General features: G+C 41.7%; 1 protein-coding gene across 1 annotated transcript in view; it reads left to right on the plus strand.

Annotated features, from left to right (window-relative positions):
• The first annotated feature begins 8,917 nt into the window (after positions 1–8,917).
• CDH4 (cadherin 4, type 1, R-cadherin (retinal)) overlaps positions 8,918–21,833 on the plus strand; it is a 188,882-nt gene continuing 175,966 nt past the window's right edge. The window contains exons 1-2 of the mRNA XM_009326875.1: positions 8,918–8,934; positions 13,273–13,498. Coding sequence (XP_009325150.1) covers positions 8,918–8,934; positions 13,273–13,498 — 243 coding nt within the window. The remainder of the gene's footprint in view (positions 8,935–13,272; positions 13,499–21,833) is intronic.

The raw sequence follows: 21,833 nt of genomic DNA on the forward strand, positions 1-21,833 counted from the left end.
AAATACTGTTTTATTCTTCAGGCACAGTCTGGATCTGTCTCTCCTGCTGAGAAAGTGCCACCTTAGAGAGGTTTCTTAAAATGTTGACACCTGACCATTGAAACTAGCTCAACAGCCCCCAAACGGCTCCTGGGAGCAGTCAGAGGGGTGCAGTAACGAGTGAGTTTTATTCGTTACCATGCTGGTTAACATTTGGAGCAGTAGTCAGTTTTATACTCTATTTTCTTTGGGGTTTTATTGTAATAAAAAGCAATTTCTTCAGACTCATCCTATTCAGGAAATCAGGTAAAGGCTTGCTTGCCAATCAGTGGTTTCAGTGGTACTTCATCTAAAAATTCAGTATAGAGATTTCCTTAATAAAGGCCGTATGCATATTTTTAAGTATATTTTTGTACTGTTTTTAGAAAGAGCTTTCAGTTTGTAGTTAATAGCGTAGAAAAACATCTAGAAGGATAAAACAAATACAAATATAATAGTTACAAGATCTACTCATAATTAAAATCCAAGGGGAGAGAAGACATGCAATAAATCAGAGTTTATATGAACCAGATGTTGTCTATTTTGGGCAGTGGTGGAACTCCATGTGGCTCTCAGAGATGAGGCCGATGCTTTGTGGACAATAAAATATGCTTTTCTAACAGCATCTGCTTGCCTGTGTGTCTTGTGCCAGAATTCACACACCTCTCTCATTTGCTGCTCTTCAGCCTAAAGATGGCCTTGTTTTAGCCTTCAGCAGTTGGATAGTTTATGGAGCTTGGTAGTTTTAAAATGCTTTAAAATGGAGGAAGAAAGAATTTGTTTTCTGTAAGAGAGAATCCGCACAGGTAGTGGGATGCTGCTGGTGAAGAATTGCATCCTGCTTCAAAGAAATGTGCCATTGTTGTAAGCAAGTGTTTTGCAAAAACAGTTCTGTTTTAAAAGCAAAGTGAAAAAAAATCTGATATATCAAGGGTGATGCTATCTGCGCTCAGGAGCAATTTGATCATAACCTTCTTTATATCTGTCTCTTCCTCTGCCTGAAGTTCCCTACCTTAAAATGAATTTGTTCCTGAGACTACTCACTGGGGTAATCTAAACTGGTCTTCGCTATCAGTGACACATGTATAATGACATTTTACTGCTTGTCTTATCCAGCACGTCTGAGAAATCCTACTGCTAATTGTTGTATTATTAGCTGCCCACGCAGCCCTGGGGGAAGAAGTGGCACCGGCACTGGCGGGGCTGCAGCGCCGGGGGATGGACTCATCCCGGGTGCTCATCCCGGGTGCGTGGGAGATGCATCCCTCCCACGGGACCTCCCTGCTCTCCAATCCCCTTTCAAAATGTGTGGGGAAATAGAGGGGAAGGTGGGCTCTGACCAGCTGACAGCTCTGCACGTGGGATGCTACCAATAGGTGGTAAAATGCAAATTTTATTGCGGCAAGACAATGTTTTCCTTTTGGATTCTGGGTTTTGTGTGCTTTTGGAAAGCATTTGGCAGCCACAGCAAGTATGTTTACAAAAAGAGCAGAACTGGTAAAGTTCAGGTTCGTGTTTGGATTCAGCCCCAGCAAACTGAAGCTGAAGCTGTGCCAGACGTTTGAAGCTGCCAGACGACAGTTCATCTCAAACAGAAAGCTGAAGAGGGGGAAAGAAATTTGTCAAATGTATTCCATGTGGAATTGCAGGCAATTTAATTTGATTCACTACACTCTGAAATGTGTTGGACTTCCCTATTGTTTCTTTACTTTAACACTAAATTTGATACCTTCTGGGATCGTCAGTGCTTTGTGCTGCATTTGTCACGTTCTCTAATTTACTGGCTTTAGTCTCTCTGTTTTAATTGACGGTACTGAGCCCTGCCAAAAGCACTCTGTTAAATTTAAGGTTGCTAGTTGAATCCTGGGGTCATTCTTCAGGCGAGGGGAGTGCTGCCTGTCTGTTGGAGACCACTGCAGTAAGAAGGGGCAGGGGGTAAATGTGAAAGAGGAAAGGGAAAATTACAGTAATAATGTAAACCTCATTCCTGTGTCTCCATTAGAAGCATCAGCAGCCGAGCGCCACGGCTGCGGGGGTACAGTTGTCAGGACATGGCCTGTTCCAGGGTGGCTGCAGAGGCCAGGAGGTTCATTTTTATTCAGTAATGACCAACACCAGAGAGCGTGGAGCTGTGTTTTATTGTGGTTTTGCTCTTCCAATTAATTTCTTGCTCCGTGAGTGAATTTCCCATGAATTCAGTGTACGCTGGAGCCCGGCCCTGGGGCAGGACACTATGGCTCTCTGCAGCAATGCAGCCCTGACATCTCTCGACTTGCCCAATATTTATTACCCGCTCAAGTGCAGCTTTGGCATCGAGGCCACTTTTTCTTCTCCTGCTGCCTCTGACCAAGTGCCAGAAACAGAACCCAGAGCCTCCATCTGTAAATAAAGCTCTCTGAATTTGTCCAAATGTCAAAGCAGTTGAGCCCACCAGGTACCAAACAGTGTTTTATTCCACATAATATTCATTTCTCTTGAAACCTGAAGACTTGTGTAGGCTACAGCTGAAGGTAAGGACTGCAGCTGCTTTTTGTGCAGGCGGATGAGTAGAGGTGCGCAGCAGCTGCAGGTTAAATATAGCTACCCTGCCTTGATTCTTACAGATAACAAAATTTTCCATTTCTAATATTCTTGCCTGAAACATCTATTCATTTACTGCATTGTGATTTGACTCCCTGGATCAGTGCATGTTTGCTCCTGAGCCAGGCTAAGGAAGACGAGAACAGTCAAGCCCGAAGTTGCCAGCGTTTACACGCAAGTCAAGTCCATGAGGAGTTGGATGTCTTCACTGGTGTGTCTGATTTTTTTCCCCGACATGTGCAGCCTCTGTTTCTAGGTGTTGAGAGTTTGTTTGTTTGTTTTGAAGAGTGTGAGGAGAGAGGAGCCTGAGGCTATCTGACATGGCTACGGTTGGAGCATCTCTTTCATCTTCTTTTCCTAGGCTGTAAATGGCCTGTGTTCACATTTTTTTTCCTCCCTAAAATCTTCCTGCAGCTCCCTGTGTCTTTGAAATACAGTTCTGGCAAGTTGAAAAGAGATCTGTGACAGAGAGGAAAAAACCCCAGGGCTGCCAGGTCGCTGTCAGTGGGGCGGTTGGGAGTTGGCAGGGACGGCTGTGGTTGTGCAGGAGTTGCGTGTGCTTGCCTGCTTCTCACCACTGCTCCGAATGTAGGGACGTTCCTGGTACCAGCAGGGCCGGGCTCTCCGCTCTGCCCGGGAGTGCTGGGGAGAAGGTGCTTGGTGCAGCACATCTGGGATTTCTCCCAAATACAGCCCCAGCCACCCTATAGCATCTCCCAGGGATGCTCCTGCCAACAGGTAAGATGGGCAAGCAGCTGTTGTAACCTAGAGATTGCCCTACAATTACATAGCTCCTCCCTTTATAATTATCACAGTAAGCTACCATAAAATCTGTAGTTTTTCCTCAAGAAATGCATAGTGATGTTTAAAATCTTTTCCCATGTAGGTAGTTTGACAAATACGAGAGCGTTGTGAAAATCATTACTGCTAAGGGTAAAACGTCCAAATAAAGTGCCCTGGGATTTATTTACTCTGTGCTGTAGTAATAATAATTAAAACACATCCTACTGCAGGTAACTCCCACAACTTGCACTTTGCTCTGAAGCTGAGAAACTCATTGATTAATCCATGGGGTCAATCAGTCCATCTTGTTTGGAGAGTTAATCATAGAAAGCCTGTGCACCAGGACCAAGAGTGAAACAGGTTTATTTACTGCTGCTTAATCAGAGAACCCAAACTCTCCTGTAGAGTGGTGAGAGGTTTGTTTCTACTTAGCCTTTAATTGCAAAATGATCTCATTAGTACCATAGTGAATCTCAGTACTATCCTACAGATGCATGGAATTTAAAGAAGAGCAAAGAACGAAAATGGTTGCCCGTAAAAACTGAGCTTTTGCCAAAAAGTGTGGTGCAGTGGGTATTTGCAAGATTACCCAAACCAGCCTTCTCTTTATTAGCCTTTTAATCCGAAGCTGAAACATCAGCTGCACATCCCAGTGGCTTTCGGTCCACCTTACTGTTAAGAACAGGAGGACTGTCATAATGAAACTATTGTGAAAGGTGTTTTATTCAAGGATAACGATGTCTATTGAGAACAAGAATGGAAGCCAACAGCATAGTTACTATGGCATTCACCAAAGAAAGGAGTAATCCTCTGAGTTATCCCAGCTCGGGGTGCTGCTTTGCAGGGAACTTCAGACCATATAAGTGTCCTTCTTACCAGCCTCTGGCATCAGTCCCTGGCTCATTTATTAGTTAATCATTTCTGAAATGTCTCAGTAGGGTAGAGGGAGAGTGACGGGATCTCAAATGGGCAATGAAATCCCGAATAAAGAAATCGTTGCCCAAGCAGGTGCTGGAAACCCAGAGGTGAGGTTGCACACCCATGGTAAAAGCCCTAAGCATAAAAATGTGGAAAGCAGTGAATAATGTCTTCAACATGGGGCGCTAATAGATGCAGGTTCACGTTCCTGTGCTGGAGAAGAGGCTTGAATGTGAGTTCCACATCATGCAAATCCAATTCAAACTCACTGCCCTTTGAAATATGGATAGTATCTCTCTGCCTTTGTGGTAGGAAGTTTCTGGCTTGGATTTAGAAAATTGGGGATGAAAAGACTCCTCCTTTAGCCCAATGCTAAATACTGGGAAGAGAATAGAGGGGAATATTGCCTTTACTAATACTTGTTTCTAATCAGATCAAAATAAGTGACGGTGTAGGAAGAATCCCTCTACTAACTGCCAGAACATGTCAATTTATCATACTTTTCCACTGTTGCTCTTTTTTGAGCTAGCCTCAGAGCTGACAGTGTATGTTTTACAGTGCAGCAAGGTAGATTGATTGATCCTAAATAGAAAAGCCTTTGGGGTCTCGAGCTGATGTTTTAGCTTCGGAAAAAAACTGAGTAAAGCATGTTAATGTAGAGAAAGGAGCCTGGTTTAATTGGACCAACTCCTGACTTGCTGAAAATTAATGGCTGGCTGGCTGCTGCCAGAGTGATTCATCTTTTCTATCATGTTCTACAGTCCTTCTCTCCAGGGGTCTGTACTCCCCTCCAATTCCAATACCAAAAGTGAAATATACTTCTTTTTTTTTTTCCTTAAAAACATGTATTTTAGTTGGATTGGCTTCCAGTAAATGAAAAATAGCACTGGTGGGAATGTGAAGGAGGCAGGCAGTGTCTGGGAATTGGGTTTTGTTTACTGTAGGGCTGGTTTTGTTTTGTTTGAATGGGATTTAGATCTTTTTTTTAATGTACTCTCAACTCCTTATTGCTACTGGCTGACTGTACAGGTGACAGAATGAGTTTCTAAAGGATCCTGATTTCAGAGTGTTGAAATGTATTGTTCCTTTCCTTTTCATCTGGCCATGGAAACAGAAACCCTGTTTAAGCAAGAGCTGTTAAAAGTGAATATAAAGCTGGAAAAGGTGTTGAAAGCATTTAGGTGGCTCTGGAAATGTAAAGATGAATTTTCCATGTAGTTCTGCCCACAGAAGTTTGTTTTTTTTTTTTTTTAATAAATGACTTGTGCATGAACAAGGCTTGTGGTTTTCCCCATAAAACCTATTGGAGGCAGTCCTGGCTTTGTGAAAGCAAAACAGCCTGCAAATGAACATGAGGTAGTTAGGACTTTAATAGTGTGTGCCCAAAACCTGCATGGATAATTTGATCATGGAGGGGGTTGAGCTTTGGAATTTAAAGTGGGGAAATTCAAAATGTTCTTTCAAATGTAAAATACTTCTATGTGCCATTTGAAGTCTATGTTACTTGCTGCTGGAGATAGATTGCAACTTGTTTGCCGATTCAGAGGTGTCACCAGTTGACTAGCACATGGAGTCATTTCTAACAAGCATATAATAGGTTGGGAATGTTGGGAATGTTGTCTTATTGCATATGCTGTATAGGAGGATTCACTGTAACTGAAGATTACAAGAAGATAAATAAAGAAAGATTTTGTTTAACATAATTACATATGGTAAATTGTTACGGTAATTTATTAATATTCCAGTAAGGCAAATATTAGCAGTCATAGCTCAGAGATCATAAATAATGCACTGGAAAATTGGATGTCATGTTTCACGTTGACCTGAGATATGGAAAATGGGTAAAATTGTAGCAGATTTCTGTACCATTAATTGCAAGAAAATAACATTAAGAACATGCTAAATCATGCTAAATATTTTCAGCAGATGATAGACCGTGGGGCAGTTCATTAATTCTCCTAAGTCATTCATTATTTTTGTTTTTTACTCTGAGAACACTTAATGAATAATCAATGCTTTGTGAAGCTTAGGGTGTGGGCATGCACATTTTTATATACATTCATATACCAACCAACATATATCCATTTATCTCCAACAGTTTTCTGTATCAAAGCATTTTCTTAAACTGTGTACTTTTAAACTTGATCACTAGGGATATGTTTATTAAACTCTGAAGTAGCTGTTTGAATTGCTGTTTCTACCTTTTACCAGTAGAGTTTGGTTCTCCCACAGTGCTATAAATATTAAATAAAGACACTAAGAGTTTATTAGTGTAGTATTTTTTATAGGGACATGGTTGAAAATGTAACCTATAAAATTAGTAATGGGAGGATGAAAATTATACATTTTTTCTATCAGGTTTTACAGCCATCATTTTTTCCTATTTATGCTTTGTTTTTCTTGTACAGAAGGAGAAGGGCTCTCAGTATTTTATTAACTGCGAGAAGCAAATCTGGTTGTGTATCGTATGATAGCATGGGATTTACTGAAAAAAAATGGCACAGAAAGAGGACTCCGGACTTACATGTAGCATCGCGTGTAAGTGGAATGGCTCAAGTCGGTTTTCGCTTCCACAAAACACTGAAACAGCGTCTTTGCGTTCTTCCGGAGTGGTTGAAAAGGCTGCCGTGCCTGGATACGTTCATCCTTTTAGTACAAGAGAAACAAAATCCTCTTGCCTTCCTTTCAGCATTAGCCTTTTGTAGACAAGATATTTTAGTCCCAGAACTCCACCATGTATTTACATTTGTTCATAGGACTCCATTTTATAGTATAGTATAGTATAGGACTCCAATTGCAATAGTAAGTTGTATGACATTTCTTAATTTTTTAACCCAGTGCTAATTTGGAAGTATGGCAGTGGTTCGTAGGACTGAGAATCTGCCCCTATTTGCTTTTTGAAGTGCCTGTAAAAGTCCGTTTTCCCATTTAAAATTTTTATCTTGTATTGGGTTAACCTGTATGTGGGTGATGGAGGCGGTGTGATCTGGCTGTTCGAATGAGAAACAGGGAGCCTGAATGTCAGGATTCAGTTCCCAGCTTTGCTGGGGATTTCCAGCGTGGCCGTGGGGAATTCGGCTGAAAACCTGACTGCAGTTTGTTCCCACTGCTGTAAAACAGTTTTCTCACGGAATTGCAGAGGGGTTGCGTGAACATAAAGAAAGATGCCTCGAAAATGTGGCCACGTAGAAGTTTATACTCTGTACTTACTTTCTCAAATAAATGAAGCTTTCCAATGAGGCACAGCGCGCTCTGTTTCACATTAGCACTTAATGGAGAAATCAGTTTGTGAGAATGTAATGCACTCACAGGGTGCCTGGGAATACGTACATTTTTTTGGTTAACTGAGTGGTATCATGCCTGTTCTCAGACAACAGGTTCCTATCCCCTAGGAAGCTGTTTTTTTTTTAATTTCTGATGTGGTGACATGCAGGGGAGTGCTGGCCAGGACTGCCACCCGCCCTGCAGAAGCCTGAGAAGATGGATGGGTGCAGACGTATGGGAGCATTGGGCCAGAAGTGCCAGGGCAGAAATACAAGTGATTTGCTAAAGATCACACAAAAGGGACATTTCTGTACATGCTCAGGACTCTGAAGGTTACCTGAACATCTGAAATTTCTAAAGGTTACAGTTAAGCCATCCTCATCTGAATGGTGTTCGCAGAAGCAATGTGAGGGGTAGATTTGGTGGCTTAGGTTTATCAGAGTTGCGCTGGGTGTAAAGGGAGCTGTTCAAGAGACACAACTTGAAAAGCAGACAGGATCCTGCTGTAAATAGTGGTGTGTATTTGCTGCTTGGAAGTTCATCAGGAAAGAAACATCTTCGCAGCGATAATCCTCAAAACCATGGTGAAAAGCAGAGTCCTGAAGGGACCCATACCCTGAACTGTGGCATGATGTCCTGCCAGGGGGTATAGCCTAATAAATAAGTATTATCCCTCCTGCTCTTCCAGCCCTGTGCAGCTTGCCAGAGGGGGCACTTTTTAATGGACTAGGAGAAGTTAAAGGAGAATCCAGAAGGATAAGGCTTAAAGTGAATTCTTTGATTTATACCATTTATAGTCCTATTAAATTCAATATATTTCTCAGACATTTGGGGGCAAGGAAGTTCAGTGTATTCGTACATCTTTCAAGATCCTCAATTGATCATTTGACTCTGTCCAGCTAGCTTAACAAGCTAAATAATAAAAGGGAACAATGCAAAACTTGTTGAGTTTTTTTTCACCTTGTGTCTTTTCTGAAGAAAGATACTATTTTTTTTTCTCAGATGCCCAGCAGTTTGCTGCAGACTCCTGCAGCTTCCTTGCCCATCACTCAATACCTATTTCAGTATATCAAATTGTCGTAGTTCCTCCTTTCATAGAGAAGCAATTAAAAATGATGAGGGTAAAGGGTTAAACCTATAAGCCTGCTAATGAGGGTGCCTTCTTGGTTTTCTTTTCATCAGGCATTTGATGCTGTTTTCAGCAGAAGCTTTCGATAAGCATCACTGAACATTTTTCCAGAGTATATTAAAAAAAGTTTTCTTTTTTTAGTGTCCTGTAAAAATGATAGATGTATGGCTCTGCTGTTATCTGAAATCCTAATTACTGATGTTGCAGCTTTTGAATGCTAAATTCATGCAGTGTTTTTTAGACTTCAAACTGGTCAAAGAAAGATGGATTTACGTCCACAGAGAGATCTAAGTCTAGTAAACAGAGCCAATGTTTGTTTATTTATTAAATTATTTTAAAGTCAAGAGTTCTATCAACTGCAAATTACAGAGACTTAGAGCTTTCTAAAGGAGAGAAAGAAAAAAAAAGCAAAAGTTTTCTGCCATTGGATGAAATTTTCATTTCTGTTTCCATGCGAGCAAAGAGTAGAGGTAAGAGGTGGAATATGAAAATACGGACAAGGTCTCCTTTCCTTGAGCTATGGTATTTATTATAGAGCGATAATTTGATATTTTTTCCAAACCTATACACATATATTTGGAAAAAATATTTTTTTTATATATATATATGATCATGTGTATATGTGTGTGTGTGTGTGTATATAACAGTGCATCTCAGTAGTCATGTAACATCCCAAGGAATCATTTTCACAGGGCAGCAAGGAGGATGAGCGCAGGATTTCTGATGAGAGTCCTTGCAACCATGTGTTGAAAGTGTGAGCAGTTGTCTATACCGTGTTGCAGATGTGTTTTCTACGCTGTGTACAAACGGTGCCTAGAGCAGTAGCAACAGCTATGCCTGACAGCAGCTGAACATGGTGATCCCTAATATTCAAGCTCTGCTGAGTTTCTGAATTGTCTCCCCTGTGTGGCTGAAATGTTCTGCAAAGCCACAGGGGTGAGCCGTGGCCTGTTTGCTGCCATGCAAGGTGCAGTCCCTCGTAGTGACTAAACATTATGGAATCCAGACGTCCTTGAAGCCTTTTTGTGTTAGCAGCTCCTAAGGACTCTTTGGAGAGGAGTTGGCTGTGTTAATTCATTGCTGAACATTCATCTACCTGTGCTACCTGAGAAGAGCAATGTGGAGCAGAGACGTTGCTTGTTTAAAAAATTAGACTTAATTTCTCTCAGGATTTTCTCTGTCTCAAGTCAAGTTTGTTTTAAACTAATGGAAGTAATTAGTGAGTCACAGAGGGACTTTGTCTAAGAGGTAGCCATTTTTAGATAATGGAGCATAAAAGTCGAGACGGTGACACATGACACCAGAGCAGCATATTGGAGCCACGTGCTGTGTCTTAAGCAGATGTTTAAGTACTTTGAATACTGGAATCACTACATACACATATAGGAAGGGATTTTTTTTTTTTTCCTCTCAGACTGCTAGTACACTGTAGGGCTTTCTTTTAATCTCAATAAAATCAAAGTAAGATCCAAATTGTTTTTAATGTGCAGTCATTATCACTCCTTTCTCTCTTCTTCAAATGTCCTTTTGTATATGATACGTGAGTACTTCAGGAGATACAGATGGAACTCGCTTTTTGCATTGCCATGATATCGCAGAGGAGTGCAATCGTACACCAACTGATGGACCTTGTTTCTAACAACGCTGATGGCATGGAGCTGAAAATAAATAACATATTAGCAGTGAAGCACTCACTGTGTTCACACATATTTATTATAGCTGTGAACGCGGAGGAGATTTGCAGAAATTCCTGAGACATGAAGGAGATCTCGCAGCGGGGTGGTCCCCAGGGGTGTGGGGGATCTCCCCTGGCAGCACCAGCCACCTCGCAGGTCTCTGAGGCCGTTCCGGTTTCTCCGGGTGTGCAGCGTTGGTTCTTGTAGGTGCCGCCAAACCGTGTGTGTGTTTAACCTCATTCAGTGCTTTCATGAATTTTTATTTTTCAGACTAATCTAAAAACTGTGTCTTTACTGTTAAAGCGAGCAGGGCCTGTCATGGGTCTGAGAACTGACCTGGGATTGCCCATATGGTCAGATTGATGGTAGCACCACAGGGTTTTGGAGTTAGTGCTGACCACGCGTTGTCCCCAGCAGGCCATTTAGAACTGAAACCTCATTTTGGGGGATAAGAAATTTTGGCCTTCAGGAGACCAGCTATTGTGTGCAGGTTGACCTAAAGACCAGAACGTTGGCTTGCTAGCATGGACTGGTAGCCCTCAGCGCTGGTTGGGTTTGGGTGGGATGGCCCATGCGCTGCATGGCACATGGCACCTCGAGAAGGGCCCAAGCTCCAGCTCTGACGATGCTGAAGTTTGAAGCCTCAACACAATCATGTATTTTTTTTAAGTTTGGCTTCCAACTTGTACACATGAGCTTTGAAGTTTGAGATAATTCCTAGCTTTTCTGGAATCTATGGAAGACTCAATCCTGTAGGCTTTCTTCTTTATTTGTTTATCCGGATGGAAGTCTCACCTTTGTAAGACAGAGATCCTCTCCTCCAGACAGCTGAATATCTGCTCTGTGCTGACACTCAGTGACTGAAAGCAAGGGTGCCAAGAGCTTCAAACTGTGGTCAAAGTAGCAATTAAGTAATATCCTGTCCCTTAAAAAATTGTGACCAAAGTTTCATTTAAACTTTGAGTAATGCAGGAGATGCTACTTCGTGTTACATTGAAAAACATTTGTTACGCTTCTGGTGATAGAAAGCAGAGATAACTGGTCAAATGTCTCGACTAAAGCATTTCAGGTGGGATAGGCATGGAGGTTACATGCTGCAGTCTGAGCTACAGAGAAAAGTGAAGGTGGGCAAACGTCCGCTTTCCGAAACAAAACTGAGGGACTTTTGTTTTCCCTGGATTCCAGATTAAACAAGATTTTAATGATGTAGTCTATGACAATGAAATTGCTTAAAAGCATTACCCACGGGGTTTTTTTTATACTAGATAACTTTATCCATCTTCTTTTTTATAAATCGTGTGACATTTGCTGTTTGTGCCCAATAATTAGTGCAGTATTAGGTAAGAGTTCCCACCACACACATAAAAATGTACAAATGTGGTCTAAATCAATATGTAACATGGAAAGCCTCTGTAAGATGTATAGTTACGACATGATCACAGCACCCCGGTTATTGAGAGGTGCAGTTTGGTGAAGGAGGGGATGGATTTTCCCTTCCGCCACTACAGTCTGCTCCTCATTTCTCCATATTGTGACGGTACCGGGGGCTTTGGCAGCAGGACTGGTTGAGCAGTTTCCTGGCTGCTTTTTTTCTTTTGCCTGTGCCATCCCTCAGATATTTTTATTTAAATCCGGATTAGTCCCTGATTCAGCTCAAAGCAGCACTGCAGAAGCAGTCAGCTATGGTATGAGGGGAAGGGGATGTTTGGGGTAAAACTGGCCCAGGAGCTTTTCTCCCCTGGATTGCCACTGCATCCCTTCTCCTCCCACCACCGCCAATCTAGGTAAGATTCATCTGACCTAGCTTTTCTTGTGCAAAGATTAAGTGCCTGCTGAAGCTGCATGTGACTTGGACTAGCAGGTTTTCCTTATCTCATGGCAGGCTAGGAGCATTGCTGCGAAGCACTCAGAAGCCGCAGCATGACAACCCCTGTAACGATCCTAGCTAGAAAGCTGTATATCCATTCTCGCTCACTTGAGATGTTTTTATGGGTACAATATGTTTTCCTTCACCACATGTGTGTTCCGCCCTGTGGATTACTCAAATGGCAGAAAGTGTTTTGTTTCCTATGTGATTAGCTGCAGGTTCAATTTCTATCAGATTTGTCAATTTTGTCATATAATAGTTTGGGTTTTTTCCAGCCTAATGTATGTGACATGTTTTGTAATGCCAATAAAAATAGTTTTCAAACTAGACTGTAAAAGAATTTGACCGAAAAAAGCTGAAAATAAAAATATCAGCAACTGGGGAGCTTTGATCTAACAGTGTAGGCTTTTAAATGACAAGTTTGCAAAGCGAAGTTTTACAGTTCTTCTTTGCGGTAGCTGTAGCGTATGGGGGGGTCAGCCAGGGTGGGATTGCAGCTCTGGTTGGGGGGTGCCCGTTCCAGCAGTGGATGCAATCCGCAGAACGGTTTTAATTTTTCTTCTTTGTTTAAGATTTTTGGTTTTATATTTCTGATAATTGAATTGTTATGGGCTTTTGAATTTCAGTTAAGAATGTGCAAATAGGCTATCTGGTAAGTAGGTTATTGAAGGGTTAGGGAAATGGAGAACATTTCGTGCAAAAAAATACCCACAGTGTGGGTAATAGACTCTAGTCGAATTTAAAAGATAATGGCGACAAGGGAGAAATCCACTTGTAGAAATGGGGAACAGCTGTGTTTGAGATCTAATGAAACTGTATCAAATACTTTAAAAATGGCTTACAACTTCTTCCCTGGGGAATGGAGATAAAGCACAAGAGCACTCCTGAAAGGTCGAAGAAACAGTTAAATCATTTCCTTGATGGTTATTAGAGATACAGAAGACATCAGTGAAAATTAAATGTCTGAAACTTGTATTTGATTGCTTTCCTTATCACGCCAATCTCACACGTTTCTTCCATCTCTTGCTCTCTGTTCTAGTAAAATTTAATAACTGTGCCGGTAACAAGGGAGTTCGGTATGAAACCAACAGCCTGGACTTCAAGGTGAGGGCGGATGGGACCATGTATGCTGCCCACCAGGTGCAAATGCCCTCGAAGCAGCTCATCCTGATGGTGACCGCGTGGGATCCCCAGACCCTGGGCAGATGGGAGGCGATTGTCAGGTTTCTGGTGGCAGAGAAGCTGCAACACAATGGACACAAGGTAAGAAGTTTTCAAAGCTCTTTTTCTTATTTCATTCTTCCTTTGCCTGTGTTCCCCAAACCTTTAAAAGTTACATGCAGTGTCGAATTGTTTGTGTTGCCAGAGGAAGTGTCTGGGTAGAAAACACCACAAGCAGCAGCAAATTTCTTGCAGGTGATCCTTGATCATCTCTGACAGAAATGATTTAAGGTCACCAGTGAGGGAAGCGTTCTCTAAGTTCACACTTTCGTATTTTTAAGTGACTGCTTGGCTCTGTTACATACTGCAGGTGACATACCTTGTGTTTGCATCTCACTGCTAATACTCTCTCTTGACTTGAAATAAAAGCTGCAAATGAAGGGTACCTCCCTCTCTCCAGAGTCTAAGTCAACCATCATCTTGAGAAATATGAGGTTAAGTTCAGATTTCTTTTGTCTACTCCAGCGTAGACCTGGAGTCGCGCACTGGCTGCTGCTGCCATGCTGCTAAGACATCTCCCTGGCTTTTGCGGTGATTCCTTTCTCTCCACAAGCCATCTGCATGGCCCTGCAGCTCCGTGGGGTGCTTCCAGAGGGGAGATTTGGGCTTGTTCCCTTCCAACACAGCAAGGACAGGGAGCATTGCAGCTGCCTGATAAGGGACATATGCTCAAATGCAGCACAGGCCAGCAGGGCAGCAAAGCACAATGTGGCCCAGCAAGTGGCAAACGTCCCCTCTGCTCAATGCCAGTGTCTTCCCCACAGCTGAAGAGTGAAAAGCCAGCAGCATTCAGTATTTCAGATAGAAGGTTACAGATGCTTTCTTTCTTTTTTAGTTTCGTACACATAGCTGAAAAGCAGGAAGGATATGTCCCTGCCCAGCAGTCTGAGAGCAGTATTGCTTCAGTGAAATACAGAGGTGGGCTGCACAGTGCCATTGTAACTGGGGACTGCTTCATGAAAACACTTTTCTTCTGGTCTGCTCCTTGAGTAGCTGTCTTTGTCCCACCTCTTCCATACCATCTTTGGCAGCAGCAGTTCTCCACCTTTTCATTTTCTCCTCCTTCCTTTTCAGTGTTAGTCTGGGCTGAAGATGCTGTAATACATTGAGTAAACACGGTTATATTGTCTGGGACCTACTCAGAAAACCCAATTCTGTGATGGTTGGGTGGTTACATTTAAGCAGGATTTGGCAGGAAATTGGCTGAAGAGTGTGATTTATTGCTGGATCTTGAAGACCTGCAGAGCAAGGATGAAGGTGTGTGTCCTGGGGAACAGTCATGGCTAGTTCAGGGACAGGCAAGGTCACTTGGCCATGGCTGTAGGTTGGATTAATGCACCACAGTAATTGTCAAAATAGCAAGACTGGCCTCTCCTTTACTCTTTTCTTCAGTGCTTGGGCAGAGGAGGAGGGGGAAAAGAGGGAGAGACTTTCTGTGCTGTATTGTCAGAATGCTGCCATGTGGGTCTGTGCCATTTGGGAGAATTTTTGCCACGTGTGAGATGAGGAAAAGACTTGGAGAGACTTAAATCTACGAATTGCCCAATGGGCTGACCCCCGAGGTTTTGCATAGCTTGGAGTCATATAAATACACTTCTGCTGTTCTTTAGTAAGACTCTGGCTTGTGCAAGATATAATTAAGCCCTGTATGTTATGTCAACTGTATTTGCCTTTTTCTAACCAAAGAAATACTGCTTCCTTCTAAAAGTAATTAAATACTGAAGGAACAAAGTAAGGTGTCTTATATACTGCTTTAAATTTCTTCTCAGTGTAGCAGAAAGAAAATTGAATAAGCACAATTTCTGTTTTAGTAAAATATTTGGTTGGAAATTCATCTAATGTTAATGTAAGCTGAACTCTGGTTCAAAACAGAGAGAGCTAAGCTTTTTAAAATTCATATCCCTTCTTTCTAAAAGCCTTATTAGTGTGTGGTTTGAGGCTGGAAAAATATGGAAAACAAGACTAATGACAAGGTTATAAGCAGTTTTATTGTGGGTCCCTATAGCAGGCATCCGACTTGTGTTTTATTTAAATGCTTGTGCTTTTTGCAAGCAAAATAATCCTTTGTTTACTAAAGAAATAAATATGATTATAAGATTATTTTAAAAAATAATAGTGTTTGTGCTAAAAAAACCCCAAAACCTAACAATATACAGTTCAATGTGTTTCAGGCCATGACCCTAATATACTACATTTTGTGGCTTTTACTAGAAACAGATTTCACACTTGGTTTTGTGTAGTATAATATGACTCAAGCAGAACTACATAATTTTTTTAAAGACATTTCAGACTGTTGTGTTATATTCAGGATATGGAGATGGCAAATACGGGAGAGAAAGGAGGAGGTGGCATGAGAGAGGGAGAGAGACCAACTCTCTGTTCTGGCGCATACATCCATTTCCATTTTTGTAAATTTGTGACTGATTTTGTGAAAATGCTGAGCAGTTCCCAGACATTATAAATAATTGGCATGAAGTTTGCCATACAGCACCTACTGGTCTCTGTTTGCTGGCACCTACAGCACAAACAGGTCCTTCTGCCTTGCTCGCTCATCCTCTGTGTTTCTGTAGGCTTCTCCATGACTGATGGCCCTCAGCTGGGGCAGCCCCACTGTGTGACGGGAAGCTTGCTGCCCCGCTGAATCACCTCTGAAAGGATAAATCAGAACTTAGTTCACAATTATCCATGGATTAAAGCTTCATGAAAACATGATTAGCCCTCCTGGAGTGGCCATTATTAGACGTTTGGTTTATTATGCAGGTTAATACAGAATAAATGTTATAGGAGAAGTCAATGTTGTTGGGATACTGGCTGAGGTCGTGGGGGACCAGAAGTGAGGTCCCTGCTCTGCCGCAAATTCCTGGTGCGTTCCGGGGGGAGCAAACCCACCTCCTGTAGCCTGCCTGCAAAATGGAGGCAGTGGTCTACTTCCCAGGAGGGTGCAGAGGATAAACCCCTCAATACATGATCCTTTGGATTTGTGATCTTTTATTATCACAATATATAAGACTGGAAATCTGCGTAATGGGCTGGGAGAGCTTTGGTGGTGGCCAGCATGCTTTCAGGATGGCAGGTTAATTCAGGATGGCTCCTGTTGGGATAGTTGTCCCCTTGTGTACTTTCATTGCAAAATCAGAGGTTTTGGTGTCTATAGCCATGACTCAGATCCCACAGCTGTGCCGTTACTCTCAGTGCAAGCTGACATTTTAATGGTGAGTGACCCAATACAATGACAGCTTCCCCTCCTTCATAGTGTTGGCCTTATAAATGTGGTAATTGCTTTAGATGACTGAATAACCTGGGCAAATCTGCAAATTTTCACTGTAACCACTGTAATGAAAGAATTCTAACTACTACATTAAAGTTTAATGCTAGTGGGATGAAATGATAGCAAAGAAGGTAAAAATGTATTTTATGATACATGAAGCATACCTTTTCCCCTCCTCCCCAGCAAACACTTGAATGTAAACTTTTTTCTGGTTAATACAAGTGACTCTCGGAACTTTTTTTGTTCAGTCTTGCAGGAAACCTGATAGCAATTCAATTAGAAAATGCAAATGAGGTCACATATTTCCCACAGGAGTGCTGAATTACCCCAGAGGAAACTGAGTGATATTCTAGCAAAACAATAAATACTTAAGATAAAGTTTCTTGTACTGTTCTTGTCTGGCTGCCTGTTGTTGCAATTGAAAGTATCAATCGGACCTGTGGGGATAATTTGGAAAGAAAAAGAGAAAGAAAAAAAAAAAGAAAAAAGTTTTTTATGAAATAATATAAAGTCCTTGTAGCTTGTGTCAGCATTTATGAAAGATAAACTTGAGTGGGATAAAGCTCCAGAAGAAAACAAAGTAAAGCCAGACTTTACTTATCTGGAATTAGCAGTGCAATGTCTTCTTTTCTAAGAGTGCATGCTACTATTTCTAACAGTTGGATATTGATTCAACCAAAAGTCTAAAAATGAAGATTATGTTTGTGAACAGTGACGGTGCTGAAGACTTCAGTCTTCAGAATGTCCTCCGTTTCTTAGTTGCAGAAACTCAAGTCTTCCTAAGTACGTGGATGGATATGTACCATTTGTCCTTCACTTCCCACGCTACCCTCTGTGTCTGTACAGTCCACGCTCCTCCTTGTCACTCCTTGCTAATCAGCGTCCTCCACTACCCATGTTGGCTTGTCCCATCTGAAGTTCTGGCCCACTCTTTCATATCAATCTTTTCTTTATTCTTCAGTGCTTTTATGTGTCTAAGCATGTTAAGGCATGTCTGGCAAATTTTCTTCTTTATTAGTTTATGTATTTTTCTGTAGTTCTCACGTCATGAGTTAAAATCAGGATCATAGAAATACAGCATAGAAAGGAATTCACAGCAAAAGAGCTTGGAGATACAGGATATATTCAGTACATGTAGGATGCCAGTCATCTGCTGCCAGTGACTTATTTTAGAAAAAAAAAATATTGTTTTCTTTGAATCCTGTTTATGTCAGCGAAAGTTTCTCATTGTCTTAGCTTCTCAAATTCTGAGCATGGAAGTATGTAAATTTTTGCAATGTTAAATCACTGGGAATTGTGCAATTAAAATCTTGCAAATATATGGTTATGCAGCTAGTGTTTATAACATTGAGAACTACTGTCAAAAATCAATCCTCACTTAAGCCCAGCTTGTGTTTTATTATGTCTCATCTTATTTCAGGCTTCTTTCATAACCCAGGTATGAGTCCACGGCCATACAATATGAGTGTGAAAAGCTGATTCTTACAGCCAGGGTTGTTTTTTTTATTTAAAGCCTTTAAATAACCATCTCTGGCATTTTACCTGGCTGAGATTTTAAATTCTAGTACAGCCTTTTATTGCTGATCACAAATACAAAGGCCTCTGGGCAAGGAAAGGCTTATTCAGCACTGATCTTGTTTATGACCTTGGTTATTGTGCTAGCCAGGATGCTCTGCGCGGGGCCTGGGAGCAATGAAGATGTAGCCTTCCCTTGATGGAAGAAAATGACAGCTTAAGTGGGAGTTGTGCTTCCAGCTCTCCTGGTCTTCCTGATGCTCTCAAGTGGGTGTGCTTCGAAGAAATGGGAAAAAGAGCCACCGCATTTGTTCCCTTTCCTTCCTTCCCCTGCATTGGGATGAGATATTATATACGGCGTCAGGGTGATGGAGTTTGCCCCATCAAACTGTGTTATCCCTAGAGAGGGGCTGAAGAAATGAGATTGTATTTGTCATCCTGCCTTTTTCTGGACATGTTTATGCACATTTTAAGTACTGGATTGTTATGCTGGGGCTGTCCTGTTTGATGACCTCGGGGGGGGGATCCAAGGTAGTAACTAAGTCCAGTAAAACAGCAGCCGGCATCATTTTTATTTCTGTATCCTCATCAGTGAAACAAGGCCTTGACTGATCACAGTCAGCCAGGCTAGATAGGTAACTTGTGAGACATTGTTTGGGGTTTTGGTAAATCAGATCCGTGGAACAGATCAGAAAGCAGATGACTAATAAATTAATATCGTATAATTGTTACCGGTGAGACTGCTCATGTTAATTGTGGAAGTCTAATGAAGATGCATCAGGTGACCTTGTCTGACCTCATGCTTAAGTGAATTTCAACATCTAGCATTTAATCATTGCATGAGAGGAAAATGCTGTTTGTGAAAACATGTGAACTTACTTGGCCTGATTTTCAGGTGTGTTGAATCACATTGCCTTGCACTGAAACCAAGATGAGATATGACATACAGGTGCTCATTGCCTTGGAAAATCAGCCCACTATGGGAAGTTTCCGAGTGCTGCACTTGCTGCATTTAGTTCTTAAATAGTCAGCATCTTACCAAGGGTCACGCTTAAAGCTATACTAGAAAGATCATCCATAAGTGAAATTCACTGCAGATCTGTCTTCCTTCAAACAAAAAGAAGTCCTAAGGATTGAACTGCCTACGCAGAAATAAGTTTTTTCTGATAAAACAAAACCCTTGGACTGCTGCGTACTGCCTGCCTGTGATGTGTGCCTTGCCCTTGCGAGATCAAAGCCTTTGACCTCTGGTTCCACATTCTTTGTTGTTGACTGCTGAAGTCTGACTGCCACTTCCAAAAAATATTTTGGACTGAATCTCCTAAAAAAGCCTTCACTGCTGTCGTAATCCATTGACAGTTGCGTGTAAGCGTGAGTTTGAGTAAAGACAAAAATTGCTTTGTGCATGCACATCCATTAAAATAAACTTTTTTTTATAAAATAAAAGTTTATTAAAATAAACTTTTCTAGGGCTGTGAGTGTCCACCTGTCTTTTCTTTAGCCCAGCGAGCTGAGACAGCTTGGTAGTTACAAGCTCAGAGTGGAGAAGGGCTTCAGTTCTTCCTGACCTCTGGAGGCCAGGTCCTTGCTCGCTGGACATGGTCCGTGGTAGTGCAGCTGTGTCACGTTCTGCCCCTCGGCACAGCCGGCTGGAGGAGTGAGGAGAACCAGCCAGGCGTGGGTGTCCAGCGTGGCGGGGTGGGCTGAGCGGGCTGTCATTACCACCAGTGAGGAGTGGGACTTCAAACACTGTCTCTGTCCAGCAAGTCATTTAAACACACTTAAATTTCATCATGCAAATGGAGATAAATTGAATGTGTCCACGTGTTCAAATTTAAGCATTTGCTTAGGTGCACTCCAGAATTGGGGAATAAAAGAAGAACAGCCTTTTCTCAAGAGCCTCTTGAAATAACGAAAAGATAACTTGAAAGGGCAAACTCACATGCTAATACTGGGGAGAAGTACCAGAATGAATTACTTTGCTCTGTGCTGAAGTGGCAGTGGTGCTTGTGATCTCCTAAATCTCTTGTGATCTTTTTACTCGCAAACATTATGAAGAGAAGGAATATTGTTACATTTAATTCATTATGATTATTTTAATTCATGTATCTTTTGAACCTCATGGCTTTAGAAAAATAAAATGAGATTAAAATTTTTCACAGGCTTGTTAAGGGGTAGATTTGCTCCTGCTTCTTTCTGTGATGAAGAACAATTGCAGTAGGCAGAGTTCTAGAAGCAAAAGAAATGTGTTTTGGAACAATTTTTCAAATTATTTGTTAGGAGTTTTATCTGGGTAGAAGAACTCAGCTTGCTAGCCCAGATATTTTGCACATTTTTCTCGACAAGATATGTGAAGAATGAGAGCACTAATATCAAGCTGCAGTAACTGTTTTTACTTTATAGTATATGACAAGATCTACCACCTTTATTCCTGCCCTATAGGTATCTGAACAGGTAACAAGTATGTAGTATTCTGTAATTTAATAGCCACGCTCTTGAGAAGTACTTGTAGTTCTGAAGCCATTGTGTATGGCTTCTTCCAATTATGAGAATGACATTAACTTGAGGATAGAAGTGTCTTTTTGTAAACACTAGAAGGTAGAGTACAACAGTAATTTAGATGTTTCTTAAACAATCCTACCTAAGAAGCACTGTGAGATGAGATCTTACAAAGGGGATGTGAAAAGGTCAAGTTGATGTGGGGAACTTTACAAGGAAACAGCCTCATCAGAACTTTTCATGTTGGGATAAGACGTTCAAGCCTTAAAATGAGAAAGAAAAGTACATCGAGAGCTGTGCTTTGTGGATGATGTCATCTTCCTCTGTTCATTGAAGGCTCTTGTAATATACAGAGCCTGACAATGACAAGAAGAGTATCACAGATGCTTGAAACCTGTGGGAACCATAAAAGATTCCACCAAAGGCAGGTGGATTTCTTATGTACCTGCTTTGGTATGCGATTCTTCCAGAGAATGGAAGAGGAAGAACATCATTTGAAATCTTGAAAGCAGTGCGCAGTCCAGGAGATACCTCTAATCATCAGTGCAGTGTGGTACCACAGAATAAGTTTCAGCACAGCTCTGCCTCTCCACCCCAGCCGAAACTGCCCTCACCTTAGAGATACCTTCCGCATTCCATGTCTGCTCAGTAATGAACGTGAGCGTGCGTTGCCTGCAGGTGTCCTTATTCTGCTAGTACAAAAGCAAAGCGTATTGAAGTGCACTGGTGACTTACCAGAGTTCAACTCGCAGTGGTGATAATTTACCAAACATTTAGGCAAAGAGGTGTGGGTGGGTTCAGGTGATTTCTGAATTTCAGTTAAATTGTATTGGGAAATCAGCATCTTCTGTCCCGGCAGGGGGTGACCTGGTCAGCAGCCACCAGAAAAGCCATGTTCTGGCTCAAGGCACAAGCTTGCATGTTAGCTGCAGCCTGTGTCTACAAGTTCCTTATCTGGGCCACTAACCTTGTTAGGTTTTCTGATCAAAAAGAACAACCTAGATTTGTTTTTTTAAGTAAGAGTCTTCTATGGCAACGTTGTGGGTTTTGCCAAGAGCTAGTGGGTGTCTCTTGTCTCTGGAGTCCAGACTTAAC

Source organism: Pygoscelis adeliae, unplaced genomic scaffold (genome assembly GCF_000699105.1).
Source record: "Pygoscelis adeliae isolate BGI_AS28 unplaced genomic scaffold, ASM69910v1 Scaffold286, whole genome shotgun sequence".
NCBI lineage: Eukaryota > Metazoa > Chordata > Aves > Sphenisciformes > Spheniscidae > Pygoscelis > Pygoscelis adeliae.